The following is a 16545-nucleotide window of genomic DNA, read 5'->3' on the forward strand; positions in this document are numbered from 1 at the left end:
GATACAACATAATTTTCTAAGTAACTCTGAAGACTTTGGTTAGATTTGTCAGGTATTTGATAAGGTTTGGAGCTGAACTCTGCAGGATGGTAGCCCTCCAGGAGCAGGGTTGGACACCCTCAATTTTTCAATTTGACCCACAATTTCATCGTTAACTGCAGCTGCATAGACCCAAAATAAAAATACAAAAATGTATGTATTTTTTATGTCAGTTTCTCAACTACCCTCTGAGAGTATTTAAATGTACATGTATGTATTTGACATAAACTTTTATCCAAAGAAATGCACACTGAAGGCATACATTTTTATCAGTTCAAGAATGTTAATATCACTAGGAATTGAACGCATGATTTTGGCATTGCTAGCTCCATGCTCTTCTGTTTGAGCTTTAGGAAAACACATAAAAAAATAGAAAATAGAAAAAAAAAATCTAGATTTTACAATTTAAATAAAAAAAAAATGGTTGCAATGCTGTTTATAATATATATTTAATTTGAAAACAAATGGTTAAAAATATGGTTTATGGTAAAATAATAATAATAATATGGTAAAATTATTTGTTCCCATGTTTATTTTTGTTGTATTGTGTGAGAATGTGTGTGATTGTATTGAATCCAATTAGGGTCATTTTGACCCTTGACATAAAAATTTTACCCAGAATTCTAACATAATACATGAGGGAAAAAGTGCAAACAATACAGTCTTTTATATTATCTAATATAGAAAATTGTTAGAAAATGTTAGAGAATTCTGTCTTTTACAATTTTTTTTTTTTTTTTTTTGTCAAAAATCGTATCTGTTACCATTTGAAAATGACCCACATGTTCAATGTAGATGTAAGTGTATGTTTATCCTGTTTATGTATTGTGTATGTTCTGTTTTAGGCTCAAGTGTCCAGTGTAACCCCTGGAACATCATACACCGTCACGGTCAATGCAGTGGCCTCATCAGGGTTCAGCTCACCTGTCAGCCGAATACTTGTCACCACTATTGAGTCATGTAAGTCTGTGTGATCCATTCTTAAACCACTATCCTTTTTAAATAAAAATGTTCTTCCTTTTCTTTTAAGTAATTCGGAGAGCCTTGTAAATTCCATGGTACATAAATGCAGTAATCATTCAGTACCATGATATACATTATTTTACAATCTGATACCGTCTCTGTACAAAATCATTGCTTTGTAACGGTAGAACCAGTGATGGAAGACTAAACCCTTTGAAATGTTGTACATGAATCCATATGCACTTTTTTTCCATTTGAAGTGGGTGTGTATGTGTGTATATTTATGTTTGCATAATTGATGCTGATTCCAGTTAGCAGGCTTTGATAGGTCGGTATCAGATTCCCGGGTTCGCTGGTTTGAGAATGGCATGGACGGGTCACGCTTTCTGATGGCTTTACATTGTTATTTTCCTAAATGGCTGACACCTCCACAACAACAGATAGCTGTTAGTGAGCCAAGCGCCTTCTGAAAGACCTCTAAACTTGATAATGACCTGGGCGATACTAAATCTAGGTCAGAGCAACAATATCCGTCCTGCTTCATTGCTGAAGATGAGGGTATAATGGCAAAACAAATTAAAGAAGTGAGAATCAATTAAAAATTAATTGTGTGTAAAAACGACATGAAACAAATTGCTGTGATTAACCAATTCGAATCAAGTATTCAGTGAAGCTGTCATAAGAATAGAATAATATATCAAGTGCATCATAAAATTCTTTATTTGTGTGTTTATACGTATGTGTATGTAGTACCTGCAGCCCCCTCTAAGCCAGAAGGTGAGCGGGTTGGTTCCACTGGAATCCTGCTGTCCTGGCCGATGCCCAATGACCACTCAATTCACTCATTTGTCATCAAATACAAGGAGATGTGTCCATATCCCGACCCTACCTTCACTGAGGTCATCAAGAGCCTGGACGTCACAGAAACCCTCCTGAACACACTCACCCCTGGAGCAACATACAACATCAAGGTGCACGCTTGATCTTCACACACATTTGAATAGTTTATGTCATAGCTTTAGCTAATTTAAGCACAGCATAGATTTTCACATGATAGAATCTGAATATAATGTATTTTAAACTGCTTAAGTTAGGCCTCTCGAGCGATCGACTCTCTTTTTTTCTTATCAGTGCCAAAGAGACTCATATAACTCTGTAGTTTTTTATCATTCAGGCAAGTGTTATACATCATTATACACTGTAAAAACAAATTAGTTCAGTTTACTTAATTTAATTGTGCAAACTTGTTGCCTTAATTCAATTAAGTAAGCATTACTTAATTGCATTAAGTTGTTCTTACTTAAACCGTTTTTGTCAACTTAATTCTATCTGGGATCTGAGGAAGTGTACTCCCAGAGTGCATTGTGGCATGAATAAATTAATTGCTTCGTTTGACTATTTTTGGCTTTATTTTACTATTTGTCTTTTGTCAGTATAACCCCAATAATGACAGCAAGTAAAATAGTAAAGGTCGTATTAATAATAAAAATAAATAAATAAATAAAACAAATCCTTGTTACCATTGTTTTGTTTTGCATGCTGAATGTTGAAGTCTGAGTGTGACACACTCAAGCATGGTCAAATGATATTGTGACAAATATAGAGGGATTATATCAACTCAATTAAAAGGTCATGCCATAAATATTAGCAAAAATAATGTTAAAAGATCATTATTTGACATTAAATATAGTTTTGTTATATATCATTAATGGACAAATAGTGTATATATAACCGCTCCACTTCACATGCCCAATGGAATTTGAACTTGCTTTGCCAGATCACGATTGGTTGGTGTATATACATGACAAACGGGCATTGGTGAATTGTGTAATACTTTAAAATATATAATATATAGATTTGTAATTAAATCAACACATTAGCTCTGATTATGGATGGAAAAAAAAATTGGTTTACTTTTTTTTAAAAGGCCACACACTCTCTGAAAGGACCATATTTGGCTCGAGAGCCGCTTCCGAACAGAGGAAAATCAGCTGTCAATCAAAACGCACGCAACCCATAGCAACGCGTTATGGCAACGCCTCAACGGAAATTGTCCGACTTTTGAGCCGTTCATTACTATTGTATACATTGTCATCAATGTCATGTTATAATAATCACATTTATTTAGTTTTATTGACCACGATATTATCATTGATATTTGTCTGAGAGGGGCACTTTTGATTAATTTTGAAAAAGGGCAGGGGCTCGAGCACCCAAAGCCCCCCCCCCCTGCACTTGCCTGGTTTTGAGACGTGTTTGAGCAATAATCCTGGATTTATTCTCCTCATGCAAAGCTGTTAATTTCTAAGAGCAAAGGACTCCGCTGCTGATTGTAAGGTCAGTTTATTCTGTTAGCATCTGTGAATATTAAATGCAAAAAGACAGTGAATATGAATCCTGCAGCAACATTAAATGTCATACACGCAAGACTTTTTAGATAAGTTTTATTTGGCTTGTTTTGGACAGATTATAACGTGTCCATTGTAAAAGAGCCTAGTGTCACATCAATAAAGCTTTTATTCGCACATGTCTACTCAGATGCTATAAACATAGTACCAATCAAACGTATTTTGCTTCATATTGATGTTTAAATATTATAGCCTACTGGTATTTTTTTTATTTAATATCAAAGTTTGTCAGAAATGATTCCGGAGTTTTGTTTTGTAGAAAGTGATTTTTTTTTGTTTTGTAGAAAGTGAATTGCTTTCTTTAAAGGGTAACTAAACCCCTGCTCAGAGCTTAACTCCACCCACTGGCAATTTTCAAAAAATGCTGGAAAAGTGGGCAGAGCCCGGCGGACACAGAGGGGACGAACCGAGGGCGGGACTGAGCGGAGGGTGTGCACCTGAGACCCGCAGTGACGGATTGATTGACAGCTGTCTGACTGGAGAATTGAGATGGAGAATGACTGGAGTGACGCCAGCTTTGCAACAGAGCGGTCATTTCCCCTACCTTCACCTGAAGTGGAGGAGGGTGGATTGTCTGTTACAGACACAAACCCGGAGCCTTATCAATGCGAGCCGCTGCTCAAACTGCGTTAACTCCCGATGCCGACGATGCTAGTGAAGCAGCAGCGCAAGAGAATTGACCTAATCTATCTGCGTCCGTGGCAACCACTTGCGTGTCAGGGTTTGAAAGCGCATCTCATGCATGAAAATTATCTGTACACATGACGGGCGGCAATAATATCGCAAAAAAAGCCTGACGTGTACCAACTGCATTATTTAACCGTATTTTCTTCAATACAATGTTAAAGCAAGTGTCAAGTGAGTTTCATTCATAATGTTTCCACTTCATGTAACATGACAGTTCATACTGGAGTGAAGCCGTTCTCATCGTGTGATTGGGGGAAACATTTCTGAGGGCGTGGTGAGCTCGTGCCAGGGGCGCGGATAGTGAGCCGTTGGAGGTACCATCCTACGTCACGATGTACCACAACGTCCAATAGGAAAATTCAACTGCAGTAGCCACCGTTCAACCTTAAGAGGGCAGCACTTTGGCGGTTTTACACCATATTTTATAGAATTAAAACACTTTATACTCAAATGTCAAAACATTTACTCGAATCAATGAACAGCATTAATAAAGCCCCAGTATTACAGATCATTAACTAAAAAAAGTTGGTTTAGGGTTTAGTTACCCTTTAAAGTGAATTTCATTTTGTATAAATTGTATCTTAATTTTAATTATTTTATTTTTTTTATTTTTTTAGCAAAAAATAATACAAAAAAGTTTTTTTTAAATGCTCTTCTTGGTAATTTTTGCCTTGTTTCTAGTCTAAATATTTAAACACTCTTAAATCAAGATGCATTTACTAGATAAGTACAATTTAAACTAAATAAGAAGAGCATTTTTTTTTTGCTCTCTCAGTATGAAGCTCATTCATTATGCAGGGCATTATGCAGCTCATTATGCGGGATGTTATGTTATTTTGTCCCCTCAGGTGATACTCATCATTATTCAATAGATATCACGCCTCCTCGCATACTGGCTTTGTGAAGAAAAACTGTCTTACAAATTTTAAATCAGTGTATTGTTTTATGTGAATAAGTAGGCTCAATGATTCTCACATCAGTTTGAAGCAAAAACTCAATGCAAATACACCCTGGAGTCAAAAGTCTTGTGAACACATATCTATTGTGTGTTTTGAGGCCTTAATTAAAAATTAAAAATAAATAGTTTTTTCAAAAATCATGCATAAACATTTTTCTCTCAAAAATACAAGCATGTACATACATGTTGCTTAGATATTATGGTAGCCCAGTTTGGGCTGAATACAGTGTAATTACACTTTTGCCATTAATGTGTTTATAAGCAACTGAAAAAAACACAAATGTAAGAGCATGTCAAAACTTCTAAAGGGCATATACATATGTAATACAATAATATGTACAATAACAATTGCAGAAAAAAAATAACATTAGAATGTCCAGAAATCAATTTCAATAGTACACACGTTTAATTTATCGACACAGAAGTCATGTTTAGCACGATAGTTTCATCCTTACATCTACTATAGCCTAATATAAGTGATGTGATAAATGCATATATTCGTATGGAATGTTTGTGGCCTAGTGGTAGAGTTTTTGTTAAGCACGTCAGAGGTTCTGAGTTTTAATCCGTCCGCGTATTGTTTTTTTTTCTCATTAAAACGAAATGTGTTCATCAGTGATTCTATATCAAGAGCAGGGACACGTTTGTGTGCATTTTGTTTTGTGATTTCACCAGAACGAATAGAGAGTATCTGCAACACCGTTAAGCGATAGATTGAAGTGCTCGTCTGTGTGAAGACTGTGCACGAACGCAGAGAGAGAACTGATAACAGCGGCAACGAGCACTTAATATTAATATTAAAATATTAAGTAGCACAACTATTTTCTACATTGATAATAAGAATGATTTCAGGGGGATCATGTGACACTGAAGATCAGAGTAATATCTTTCAAAAACATTTAAAAAAAATTACCAAACCCAAACGTTTCAACGGTGGTGTAAATGTTGCATAATAATGCAAAAAAATATTATGAGGGTCATCTCCATGCTGAAATTCAGATGTGATGTCATGAGAAACTACCTTACGCTCTACAAAGACTCCCAATGTCTAAACATCATTGGAAATTCCATAGATTTCCAATTCCTTTTCAACTCCCAAAAATTCCAGGCTTATTGAGGAATGGTGCAATATCCCACAGTTCAAGGACTGAAATACACTATTCCCCAACGACCTGAAGCTCTTCTGAAGGCAAAAGCACAACCTTCTCCTTATTAAGTCCTGGAAATTAATACATTTATAGATGTTACTGATATTATATCCACCCCATGTGTATCTGAAATGTATCTTTACTTCCCTTTTTAGTGTTTTCCATTTATTTAATATATTTGTGGTGTATTGTTTTGTCACCTAATGAAACGGCAGCCAGCAAAAACTTTTCTGAAAAGGGTTTTCATTAAACTGTAGGGAAGGTCCAGCGTTCGACAGACACTACTGGATTAACTGTCCATGGGAAAGTTGCCAGTGGCCTCTATTCCATTGATCTCACTCAATAATTTATCAACTGTGAATTATTCATGTCCTGCAGAGAACTCTGGATCCACGAGGGATCTCTGTTTTCCCTCATTTGTCTTGTGAATTCATTGGCTGGGTACACCGTGAACTCTGAATTGACTCTCTAAGCTTTTGTGTGAGCGTGTGTTTGTATGTGTGACAGTATTTGATGGATCTGTTGTCTGGAGTAGATCATCTTACATTGGAATCTTCATTCACAGTGTCTTTATAACCACCTCTGCTAAGTCATGGTGACAAATCAACTAGACATTTTTATATTGTGTGCGGTTTGAGTATATTGCTTTTTAAAAGCTTTTCTTCTGTCTTTTCTTTATAGGTTGCAGCAGTAAACAAAGCAGGAACTGGACCTTTTAGCCAATCTCTGTACTACAAAACAGCAGAGGCCCGTAAGCAGTATCCATATATTTCATATAAGCTATATAAAGAAAATAAGTTTTCTTTAAATGAACTTAACATCATACTTATAGTATTATAGTATATTTCACAATAGAACTGTTTTTGAGAGTAAGAGTATAATAAGAGACTACTTTAAAAAACATTTTAAAAAATCTTACTGACCCCAAACTGAACAATAGTTTATTTACTAGCCTAATTTTGCTGCCCAGTGTTTGATGCCTAATAGTGATGGCTAAGTGGGCAGCTCACCAGGTTTTGTTTAATTTTTTTTTTTTAATATTTAAAATTCATTATATAACAGAATTTTTATTCTGCTTGTTTAGAGTATGTTTTAATTCATGTGTTTGTTCAATCTCAGCCCCTGGTCTGGTGTCAAACCTCACAGCGTTTGCTGATGATCACTCATCGGTGTTAGTGACATGGTTTCTCCCTGTACGCATTAATGGCCTTATCACTAAGTTCGCAGTGAAAGTCAAACATGCTCGAACAGGCCAGATCGTCCGCACGCTGGAGCTCAATGCAGAGGACATCATGAACGGAGCTCTGCCTCACTGCAACGTATGTCTTTACTTGCATTAATGTTTATTTGAACTTTTACAATTAGTTTTGGTTGTTTATGTGTGTTTGTGTGTCTCCTAGGATGCAGCAGACATCTTATCTCGTGGAACTCCAAGCCCGTCCGAGTCTACCCAGTTGACCTCTGCTGTGTTGCCTACGGTTACGCTCTCAGCCGTACCCCCTGCCTCTGTCTGGAGCGTTCCAATCAGTGTAAAGATTGATGAGCTCCGCCCCTACACACCTTATGTGTTTGAAGTCTCCGCCTTCACCAGTGACGGGGAGGGACAGATTGCCAGCACTATGGTCCGCATACCGGAGGCTGGTATGCTATCACACACATATACACATATATTTTAAAGTATATTAAAATAGAAAATCATTATTTTAAATTGTAATATTTCATAATATTACTGTTTTTTCTATATTTTTGATTAAATAAATGCATAAGAGACTTTTTTTAAATTAAAAATAGTAATGATTCCAAACTTATGACCGGTACTGTGTACAGTGCACCGGAAAGTATTCACAGCGTTTCACTTTCTCCACGTTTTTTGTTACAGCCTTATTCCAAAATTGATTAAATTAATTATTTCCCCTTATAATGACAACCTGAAAGAAGTTTGTTTGAAATATTTGCAAATTAATTTTTTTTTTAAAAGGGAAAAAATCACATGTACTTAAGTATTCACAGCCTTTGCCATGACACTCAAAATTGAGCACAGGTGCATCCTGTTTCCACTGATCATCCTTGAGATGTTTCTACAACTTGATTGGTGTCCATCTGTGGTAAATTCAGTTGATTGGACATGATTTGGAAAGACACACACCAGTCTATATAAGGTCCCACAGTTAACAATTGTAACAAATTAGCTCAAAGGGGAAATATTAATAATGAATCATAACTCGTTATAATTATTTATGAATATATGTTCTGGTTAACCAAATTAACTTAATGTATTCATAAGCAGACCAGAATCAACTCGATGTACGAATGTGCACAAAGTTTATTTAACTAAAACACAAACACATAACTACTCTACACAAACATACACACAAAAACAAAAAGCTCCTTTGTTTGAACAAAGGGGTTAACTGCTTTATCTAACTACACAGTGATTTTGCATATCGTACGTTACTTGCATTTGCCTGAGCCTTTGAAAAGCGTCCACATACAGTCGAAGGAGAAAGTCTTGATAGTTCGGTCCGATGGTGTTGCAGTTGCACTCGATTCCTTCCGTGTTGAGAGAAGACGTGACAGTGAACTCGCAGAGACTCTGTTATGGTCGAAGAAGGTCCATATGGCTTGATGTGTGTGGGGCTGGAGGAGGTCTCGTGAAAAGCATTCGGGATTGGAATGCCAGCGAGCACTACTACTACCAGGGTGCTAATTCACAGTGGGCCAATTAGACACCACAGAGCCTGCCTGGGTCCTTAAGGAGATTAAATTGTAAGAATTGTGTGTTTTATCGGTCCAGTCATTACACAGTGCATGTCAGAGCACAAACAAACCAAGCCATGAAGCCCAAGTAATTGTCTGTAGACCTCGAGACAGGATTGTATCGAGGCACAGATCTGGGGAAGGGTACAGAAATATTTCTGCAGCATTGAAGGTCCCAGTGAGCACATGGCCTCCATCATCCGTAAATGGAAGAAGTTTGGAACCACCAGGACTCTTCCTGAGCTGGCCTGATTGGTGGAGAGCTGGCCGCCCGGCCAAACTGAGCGATCAGGGGACACTGGAGGTGACCAAGAACCCGATGGTCACTCTGACAGAGCTCCAGCGTTTCTTTGTGGAGAGAGGAGAACCTTCCAGAAGAACAACCATCTCTACAGCACTCCACCAATCAGGCCTGTATTGTAGAGAGGCCAGACGGCACATGACAGCCTGCCTGGAGTTTGCCAAAAGGCACCTGAAAGACTCTCAGACCATAAAAAAAAAATTATAGGGTCTGATGAAACAAAGATTAAACTCTTTGGCCTGAATGGCAAGCGTCATGTCTGGAGGAAACCAGGCACCGCTCATCACCTGGCCAATACCACAGTGAAGCATGGTGGTGGCAGCATCATGCTGTGGGGATGTTTTTCAGCGGCAGGAACTGGGAGACTAGTCAGGATAGAGGGAAAGATGAATGCAGCAATGTACAGAGACATCCTTGATGAAAACCTGCTCCAGAGCGCTCTGGACCTCAGACTGGGGCGAAGGTTCATCTTCCAACAGGACAATGACCCTAAGCACACAGCCAAGATAACAAAGGAGTGGCTACGGGACAACTCTGTGAATGTCCTTGAGTGGCCCAGCCAGAGCCCAGACTAGAACCCCTTTAAACACCTCTGGAGAGATCTGAAAATGACTGTGCACCGACACTCCCCATCCAACCTGATGGAGCTTGAGAGGTTCTGCAAAGAAGAATAGGAGAAACTGCCCAAAAATAGGTGTGCCAAGCTTGTAGCATCATAAACAAAAAGACTTGAAGCTGTAATTGGTGCCAAAGGTGCTTCCACAAAGTATTGAGCAAAGGCTGTGAATACTTATGTACATGTAATTTTTTTCGGTTTTAATTTTTTTATAAATTTGCAAAGATTTCAAACAAACTTCTTTCACATTGTCATTATGGGGTATTTTTTGTAGAATTTTGAGAAAAATAATGAATGTAATCCATTTTGGAAAAAGGCTGTAACATAACAAAATGTGAAGCGCTGTGAATACTTTCCGGATGCACTATATATACTGTGTGTATATTAAAGTAGAAATTAATGCTTTTGTTAATGCCAATAAAGAAAGTAATGTTTGTTTGTTTTTTAGCTATGATGCATTAAATTGATCAATAGTGATAGTAAAAGCATTTATATTGTTATAAAATATTTCTATATCTAATAAATGCTGTTCTTTCTATTCATCAAAGAATCCTGAAAAAATTAATCACGGTTTCCACAAAAATATCAAGCAGCACAACTGTTTCCAGCATTGAAAATAATAGAAAATGTTTCTTGAGCACCACATTTCTGACAGATCTCGATGCTGACAATTCAGCTTTGCCATCATAGATTATTATAAAATCTATTGTTTATACATTTTAATAATATTTCACAATAGTACTGATTTTACTGTATTTTTTATCAAATAAATGCAGACTTGGTGAGCATCAGAGATCAAATATATCAAAAAAATTCTACCGACCCCAACGTTAATCAAAATTAAGTCTATTTACTTGCATGGGTTTTTTTTTTTTATATGCATAATATTACATGAAATTATGGAAATATCTGACATTAAAGAAGTTAAATTGTGTTGCATGCAAATTCTATTTTATGTTGTCTTGTTCAAATAATCGTTTCTGTAACAAATCAAAAATGTGTGTCGCAGCCCCTGAAGACCCACCACAAAATGTAATTTTAAGGAACATCACTTCTAAATCTCTGCTTCTAACTTGGGACTCTCCAAAGATCATCACAGGACGTTTCAGCTACGTCATCCAGCTCCACAGCTCTGAAGGTAACACTTGCTGACACCCTATGACCATTGAACCAATTTCTTTACCATTAATACTGTACTATCAGACAAACACCTCACTGTGGCAAGAAAAGCCCTTAACCTTAACCAGCTAGCATTTAACACACATGCTCCAGACTACTTAATTCAAAGCAAATCCTCTCATTGTTTGTATGTTAATGTGGCTTGTATATCTGTTTTTCAGGGATTATTAGTGAAAACAGTACAATCGATCAAGCGTTTATTTACTCTGGACTGACTCCATACACGCAATACTACATCTATGTGATGGCCAAATCAGCGGGGGCCACAGGACCGGCAGCACTGGTCAACATTACAACTTTAGCAGAAGGTAAAAACACACACACACGTCGTTTAATATATGAGGCTTACCAGGACATCAGACTTACTCTTACCCAAATCTAACCCGGAATATTTAGCTTTTTTAAGTAAACAAGAGATTTGTTTCATGTTTAATTTTGATTTCCAGTTTAGTATGTCCCCATATTTTCCTAAAGAGGTCTTTTATCAGATTTAGTCATTTTCTGAGGTGCACTTCAGGCATGTCCGAATCCACTTTTGCTAGTTTAACGACGGAATAAAACGGTAGGCACACCAGGCACATGGTCCAAAAAGGTTGTACCTATTCTCTTAATGAGTCATGGGTGTGTTTTGGGCGTAGCATGCCACAAACCAATCATCTCCTATTCTCTTTAAGCGTTGCGCTTGCACCATGGGAGATTCGCTATTTACATGGCGGAATTTGCGAGCGGAAAGACTGAACACTTCTCCAGAGAGGAATCCTTTTATTTTTGATATTTAAAAATGTTTGTGTGCTGCTGCGCGTCCCTGTGTGTGTAATAAGCAGAGTGTATGCACGTTGTGCACCCACCTATAGGTCAGTGGCGATTTCTTTAAGACTGCAAGGGAAGCTCGGCTTCCCTTATAATGTCACAAAATTAATGGTCAAATATGTACTATTGTATTAACATTTTATTGACTAAAAATGCGTTAGAAAACGTTCATCTCAAAGACGAGTTCGTTCAGAATCAGTTACATATAGCAGGTCGGCTGACTCGATTTCCTTCTCATACATTCCCGCAGCGTCACAGTGCATTTCCCTATTGAAGCCCAGCGTCCATTGACTTCAATGGGGCTGCTTTGAACGTTTTTTTTCAGCGCTTCGAAACTAGATGGTCATTGGATAAACGCTGCGATTATGTCCCGCCCACGGACGCTCAGCGTCTCTGGGGGTGAATGGGGAGTGGGCTGGCCCGGACTCCGAGCTTCTGCGTGTTGATTGGAGGGTCTTTCGAAAGACTGCATCTCCTTTTGACTGACAGCGATTCTGTACTATAAGGAATCACTGAAGCTATTCGCGCTCAGTCCTATCGCGGATTTCTCAAGTTCAGTCGAAATAAAAACTGCTGCAACCTATTTCTTTGATATTTGCTTGGCGAAATTGCTTGATTTTCATCATACATTTCACACAATTATACACCACATTCCTTGTTTCAGTTTTACAGAGTTTAATATTTTTTTTAGATCGTTCATTCATTCATTCCTTCATTCATTCATATAACGTTAGTAGGCTAGGGGAAAGCTGTGTGATTACTTGGTGTTCCTTAAAGACATGGAGTTGGACAGTGCAATGCCTCAGCTTTACAAACTGTTCTCATTAGTGGCAACAATTGGAGCTACATCTGCAAGTGTAGAAAGGAGCTTCTCCTGTTTAAAGCGACTCAAGTCCTACACCCGAAACACAATGGGCCAAGGCCGTTTAAGCAGCCTAGCTCTGCTGGCCATTGAGAGGACACTGGTCAAGTCACTTGAAAAGACTCCTAGTTGGTACGACAGGGTCACAGACCATTTTCTTGAAAAGGAACGTAGGGCAGAATTTACTTTTAAATAAATAGACAATTTTATGATGTAGGCCGAAAATGAGCTTCCCCTCTCTGACAGACCAGTAGCCGCCACTGCTATAAGGTGCATATTACTAACTTCACTATTGACTTTAGACCAGGTTTTTTTGTTGGTCAATGAACAGTGGTTTTCAGTTGCCTCAACGTGGTGCTGGACGTGAAAATCATAACTGCGTCGGGCTAAAACTAGTAAAAAACACTTGCGTCGTGCCTGGCGTCGCATTGCACGGGGCGTATAATAGGACCCTATGTCTTTCATTGGTTTTTATTTGTCACAGCTGATGTTTTAAACCTTTAGACATGATATAATATTAGATAAAGAGAACCTGAGTGAACAAAGCATATACTTTAGCTGATTTTGTTCAATAACAACTGTCAAATTATAGTTAAGATAAATGAAACCCACATACCCTGTGTGAAAATGTTTTATAATATTTTAAATTGTAATAATATTTCACAATATCACTTTGGTCAAATAGAGAGATTTCTTTCAAAAACATTAAAATAATCTTACCGAGCCCAAACGTTTCAATGGTAATCAAAATTAAGTCTATGCAATAACTAGTTGAACCACATTTAGCTGTACTGACTGCAACTTAAAGAAGCATTAAATCACTTTAGATTCCGCTGATGTGGAATTGCTTTTATTTTTTTCTCCCCATTTTCTTACTGCATGACCCAGCTACACTTTAGCTGTGATTCATGGATGAACTGCCACAAATTCATCTAAATTCATGTATTTTCCATTACAGTGGAGAATTAATGGTTCCTTCAGTTGTGACATTCAGGTTTTCATCACATGACCTCCATTGTGATTGATTGTTGGTGTCGTGTTTTCACAAACTGTGCTTGTGTATGCTTGATGGAGACATATTGGGAGCCATGTTGACCAAAGCAATTCCATTTTTGACTCATCTGTATGGAGATTGGAGAACATACTTTCAAAAGGCTCAGGGAATATGTATGTGTTTGCGACTTCTGTAAGTGTTCAGACTTGGGGGTCAAAATAAGTGAGAGTTATAAATGAGGTTTATATTTAGCTGGTCTGGTTGTAATTAAGTCTGTCTGAAATCAGCTATCTCTAATTATACCTTTAATTGGGTTAATTTAGCTGGAGGAAATGACTTTTTCATACAGAGCCAGTTGGTGCTGCATAACTGAATGCTCATTAAATGCATGGAAAAACAAGAAAGGTTATTTGTTCACTTAGGGTTGCTTTTATCTAAAATTAGATTTTTGTTGAAGGCCTCAAAGCATCCAATGCCGAAAATGTGTGATAAAAGGGCTGCATTTCTCTTAGCAATGAATTGGGGAAATGAGGAAATTTATCCTTGTAATTTGCTATTTTTCTTGAAAGATATTAACACTTTTATTCAGCAAGGATGCATTAAATTGCTCAAAAGGGACAGTAAAGGCATTTATAATGTTGCAGAAGATTTCGGTTTTAAATAAAGGCTGTTCTTTTATCTCTCTCATCAAAGAATCTTGAAAAAAATTTATCACAGTTAAAAAAAAATATTAAGCAGCACAACTGTTTCTTGAGCTGCAAATCATCATATTAGAATGATTTCTGAAGGATCATGTGACACTGAAGACTGGAGTAATGATGCTGAAAATTCATCACAGAATTCCAATTGGCATCACAGGAATAAATTACATATGAAAATATATTCAAATAGAAAAAAGTTATTTTAAATTGTAATAATATTTCAAAATATAACTGATTTAATGTATTTTTGTTCAAATAAATTCAGCCTCGTTGAGCACTTTTAACGGTAGTGTTTTTACATACATCACATATTTTTTGTTTTAAAAGTGGTGTTAAAGATCTCGCTATACATTTTGCAGATTTTCTTAAGTTAAAACAAATAACAATAAAAACAAATATTTACAGAAACTAGGAGTGACAATTTAAATGAATTTAATTCAATATTTATATACAGTAAATTGTATAAATTGTATTTGTAATATTTTATTAAAATAATGAAATGTAAAAGTTTCTATAACTGAATGTTCTTCAGGGTTTACACTTTTTATTATATGACTTTTGTAGTCGCGTGTTATTAAAGCATGTTTTTTTTCTCCTAATTTTATTTCAAAGAATAAAAAAAAAATCATTTTAAGTCATCTTGCGACCCCCTTGGAACTTTGCTGAGGACCCTTGGTTGAGTATACGGTGAAGTGTGTTTAATAACTTTATGTATCTGTGTGTGTGTGTGCATCCATTTCCATGTTAGCCCCGAGTGCTGTGTCTCTTCTGACAGCAGAGGCTGTGGACTCCACGTCGGTTCGTCTGTCCTGGAGATCCCCAAGCCAACCAAACGGCTTGATAACCCACTATCGGATTCTAGTGCTGTACCGTAGTACACTTGTACAGGACATCACCCTAAAAGGACAGGTAAAACAGTAAATTACACAAGCATGCACACACTCATTTTGTTTGGTTTAGCTTCACTGATTGTATGTTGTTGTTGTTGTTGTTACAGAACGCTGTGTCTCAAACACTTCGTCGCAATGCAAGATCACTTGACATCACCACAGAATCTGCATTCATGCTCACCTTACGTGGAACATTTCTCACTTTGGGTCGCGGTTTTACCAACACTGACTCGGAACTGACCTCTGACCTTCCTCTGACCCCAAGCACCCCCCACACGCCTCCACCCTGGCTCACAGTCACCCACGACAGAACCGATGCATCTGTTCAGGCTGAGACTGAGGTCGTAACTGAGGACCCTTTGACTGAACATACACCTCTCACTTTAGGCACTGACCAACCGCCATTGGTTGACTTAAGCCCCTCCCAGCCCCGTCGCTTCACTAGGGCGGTGGCCACAGACAACACCCAGGAGCAGACGAACCTCCCAACAAGAGCTGCCACTACCATTGGAATAGAAGGTAAATAACTCCTCCCCTGACTCCACCCACTATTACCTCACTCACATTTCAATAATTTTACGATTTGGAAGCACAATTATTAACAACTCATAATAAGTCGTTTATACTAGGTTTCCATTAGTAAAAATACAGGTTAAAATCCCCATTCATTTTTCAGCAATGTGAATACACTTTTCAAGAAAGACCTACTGTACTCTGTGTTTTTTAGTATTGTTTATTTATTGTTGTATTTATGTATATTTTTTGTTCACTTTTTTCAGTTCATTTTGTCATGGACTTTTTTTATTAGTTTATATTAGTGCTGTCAAATCGATTAATCGCAATTAATTGCATCCAAAATAAAATGTTGTATTTACATAATATGTGTGTGTGTTCTGTGTATAATTATTATGTATATATAAATACATACACATACATGTATATATTTAAGAAAACTTGTTTTATATTTATATCAGTGCTGGGAATCGATACAAATCTTTTACTAATTAATCAAATTTCTTCTGTAATTAATTGTGATTAATCGCAAGTTTTGAATATTTTTGGAGTTTTTAATATTTTGATATTGAATTAATTTCAGTTACTCTCCAAATTAATGTAGCAACAATTTTAAGACAGCATATTTTAAATATGTGTTGTAATGGCATCTTTTTATGAATGAAGGCCAGTATCACTGATACTAATGTCAAACATCAATGACATTACATTTAACTTAC

At 37.0% G+C, this 16545-nt stretch overlaps 1 protein-coding gene across 1 annotated transcript in view; it reads left to right on the plus strand.

Annotated features, from left to right (window-relative positions):
* The window catches only part of ptprq (protein tyrosine phosphatase receptor type Q), a gene marked incomplete at both ends in the record, with an annotated part of 70808 nt that overhangs the window by 23230 nt on the left and 31033 nt on the right, over positions 1-16545 (plus strand). Inside the window, 9 exons of the mRNA XM_079826143.1 lie at positions 885-999; positions 1762-1973; positions 6885-6954; positions 7323-7522; positions 7604-7844; positions 10887-11015; positions 11218-11364; positions 15172-15332; positions 15421-15832. Of these exons, the coding sequence (XP_079682269.1) occupies positions 885-999; positions 1762-1973; positions 6885-6954; positions 7323-7522; positions 7604-7844; positions 10887-11015; positions 11218-11364; positions 15172-15332; positions 15421-15832 (1687 nt within the window). The remainder of the gene's footprint in view (positions 1-884; positions 1000-1761; positions 1974-6884; positions 6955-7322; positions 7523-7603; positions 7845-10886; positions 11016-11217; positions 11365-15171; positions 15333-15420; positions 15833-16545) is intronic.

The sequence above is a fragment of the Gobio gobio genome (genome assembly GCF_949357685.1).
Source record: "Gobio gobio genome assembly, chromosome: 9".
Taxonomy (NCBI): domain Eukaryota; kingdom Metazoa; phylum Chordata; class Actinopteri; order Cypriniformes; family Gobionidae; genus Gobio; species Gobio gobio.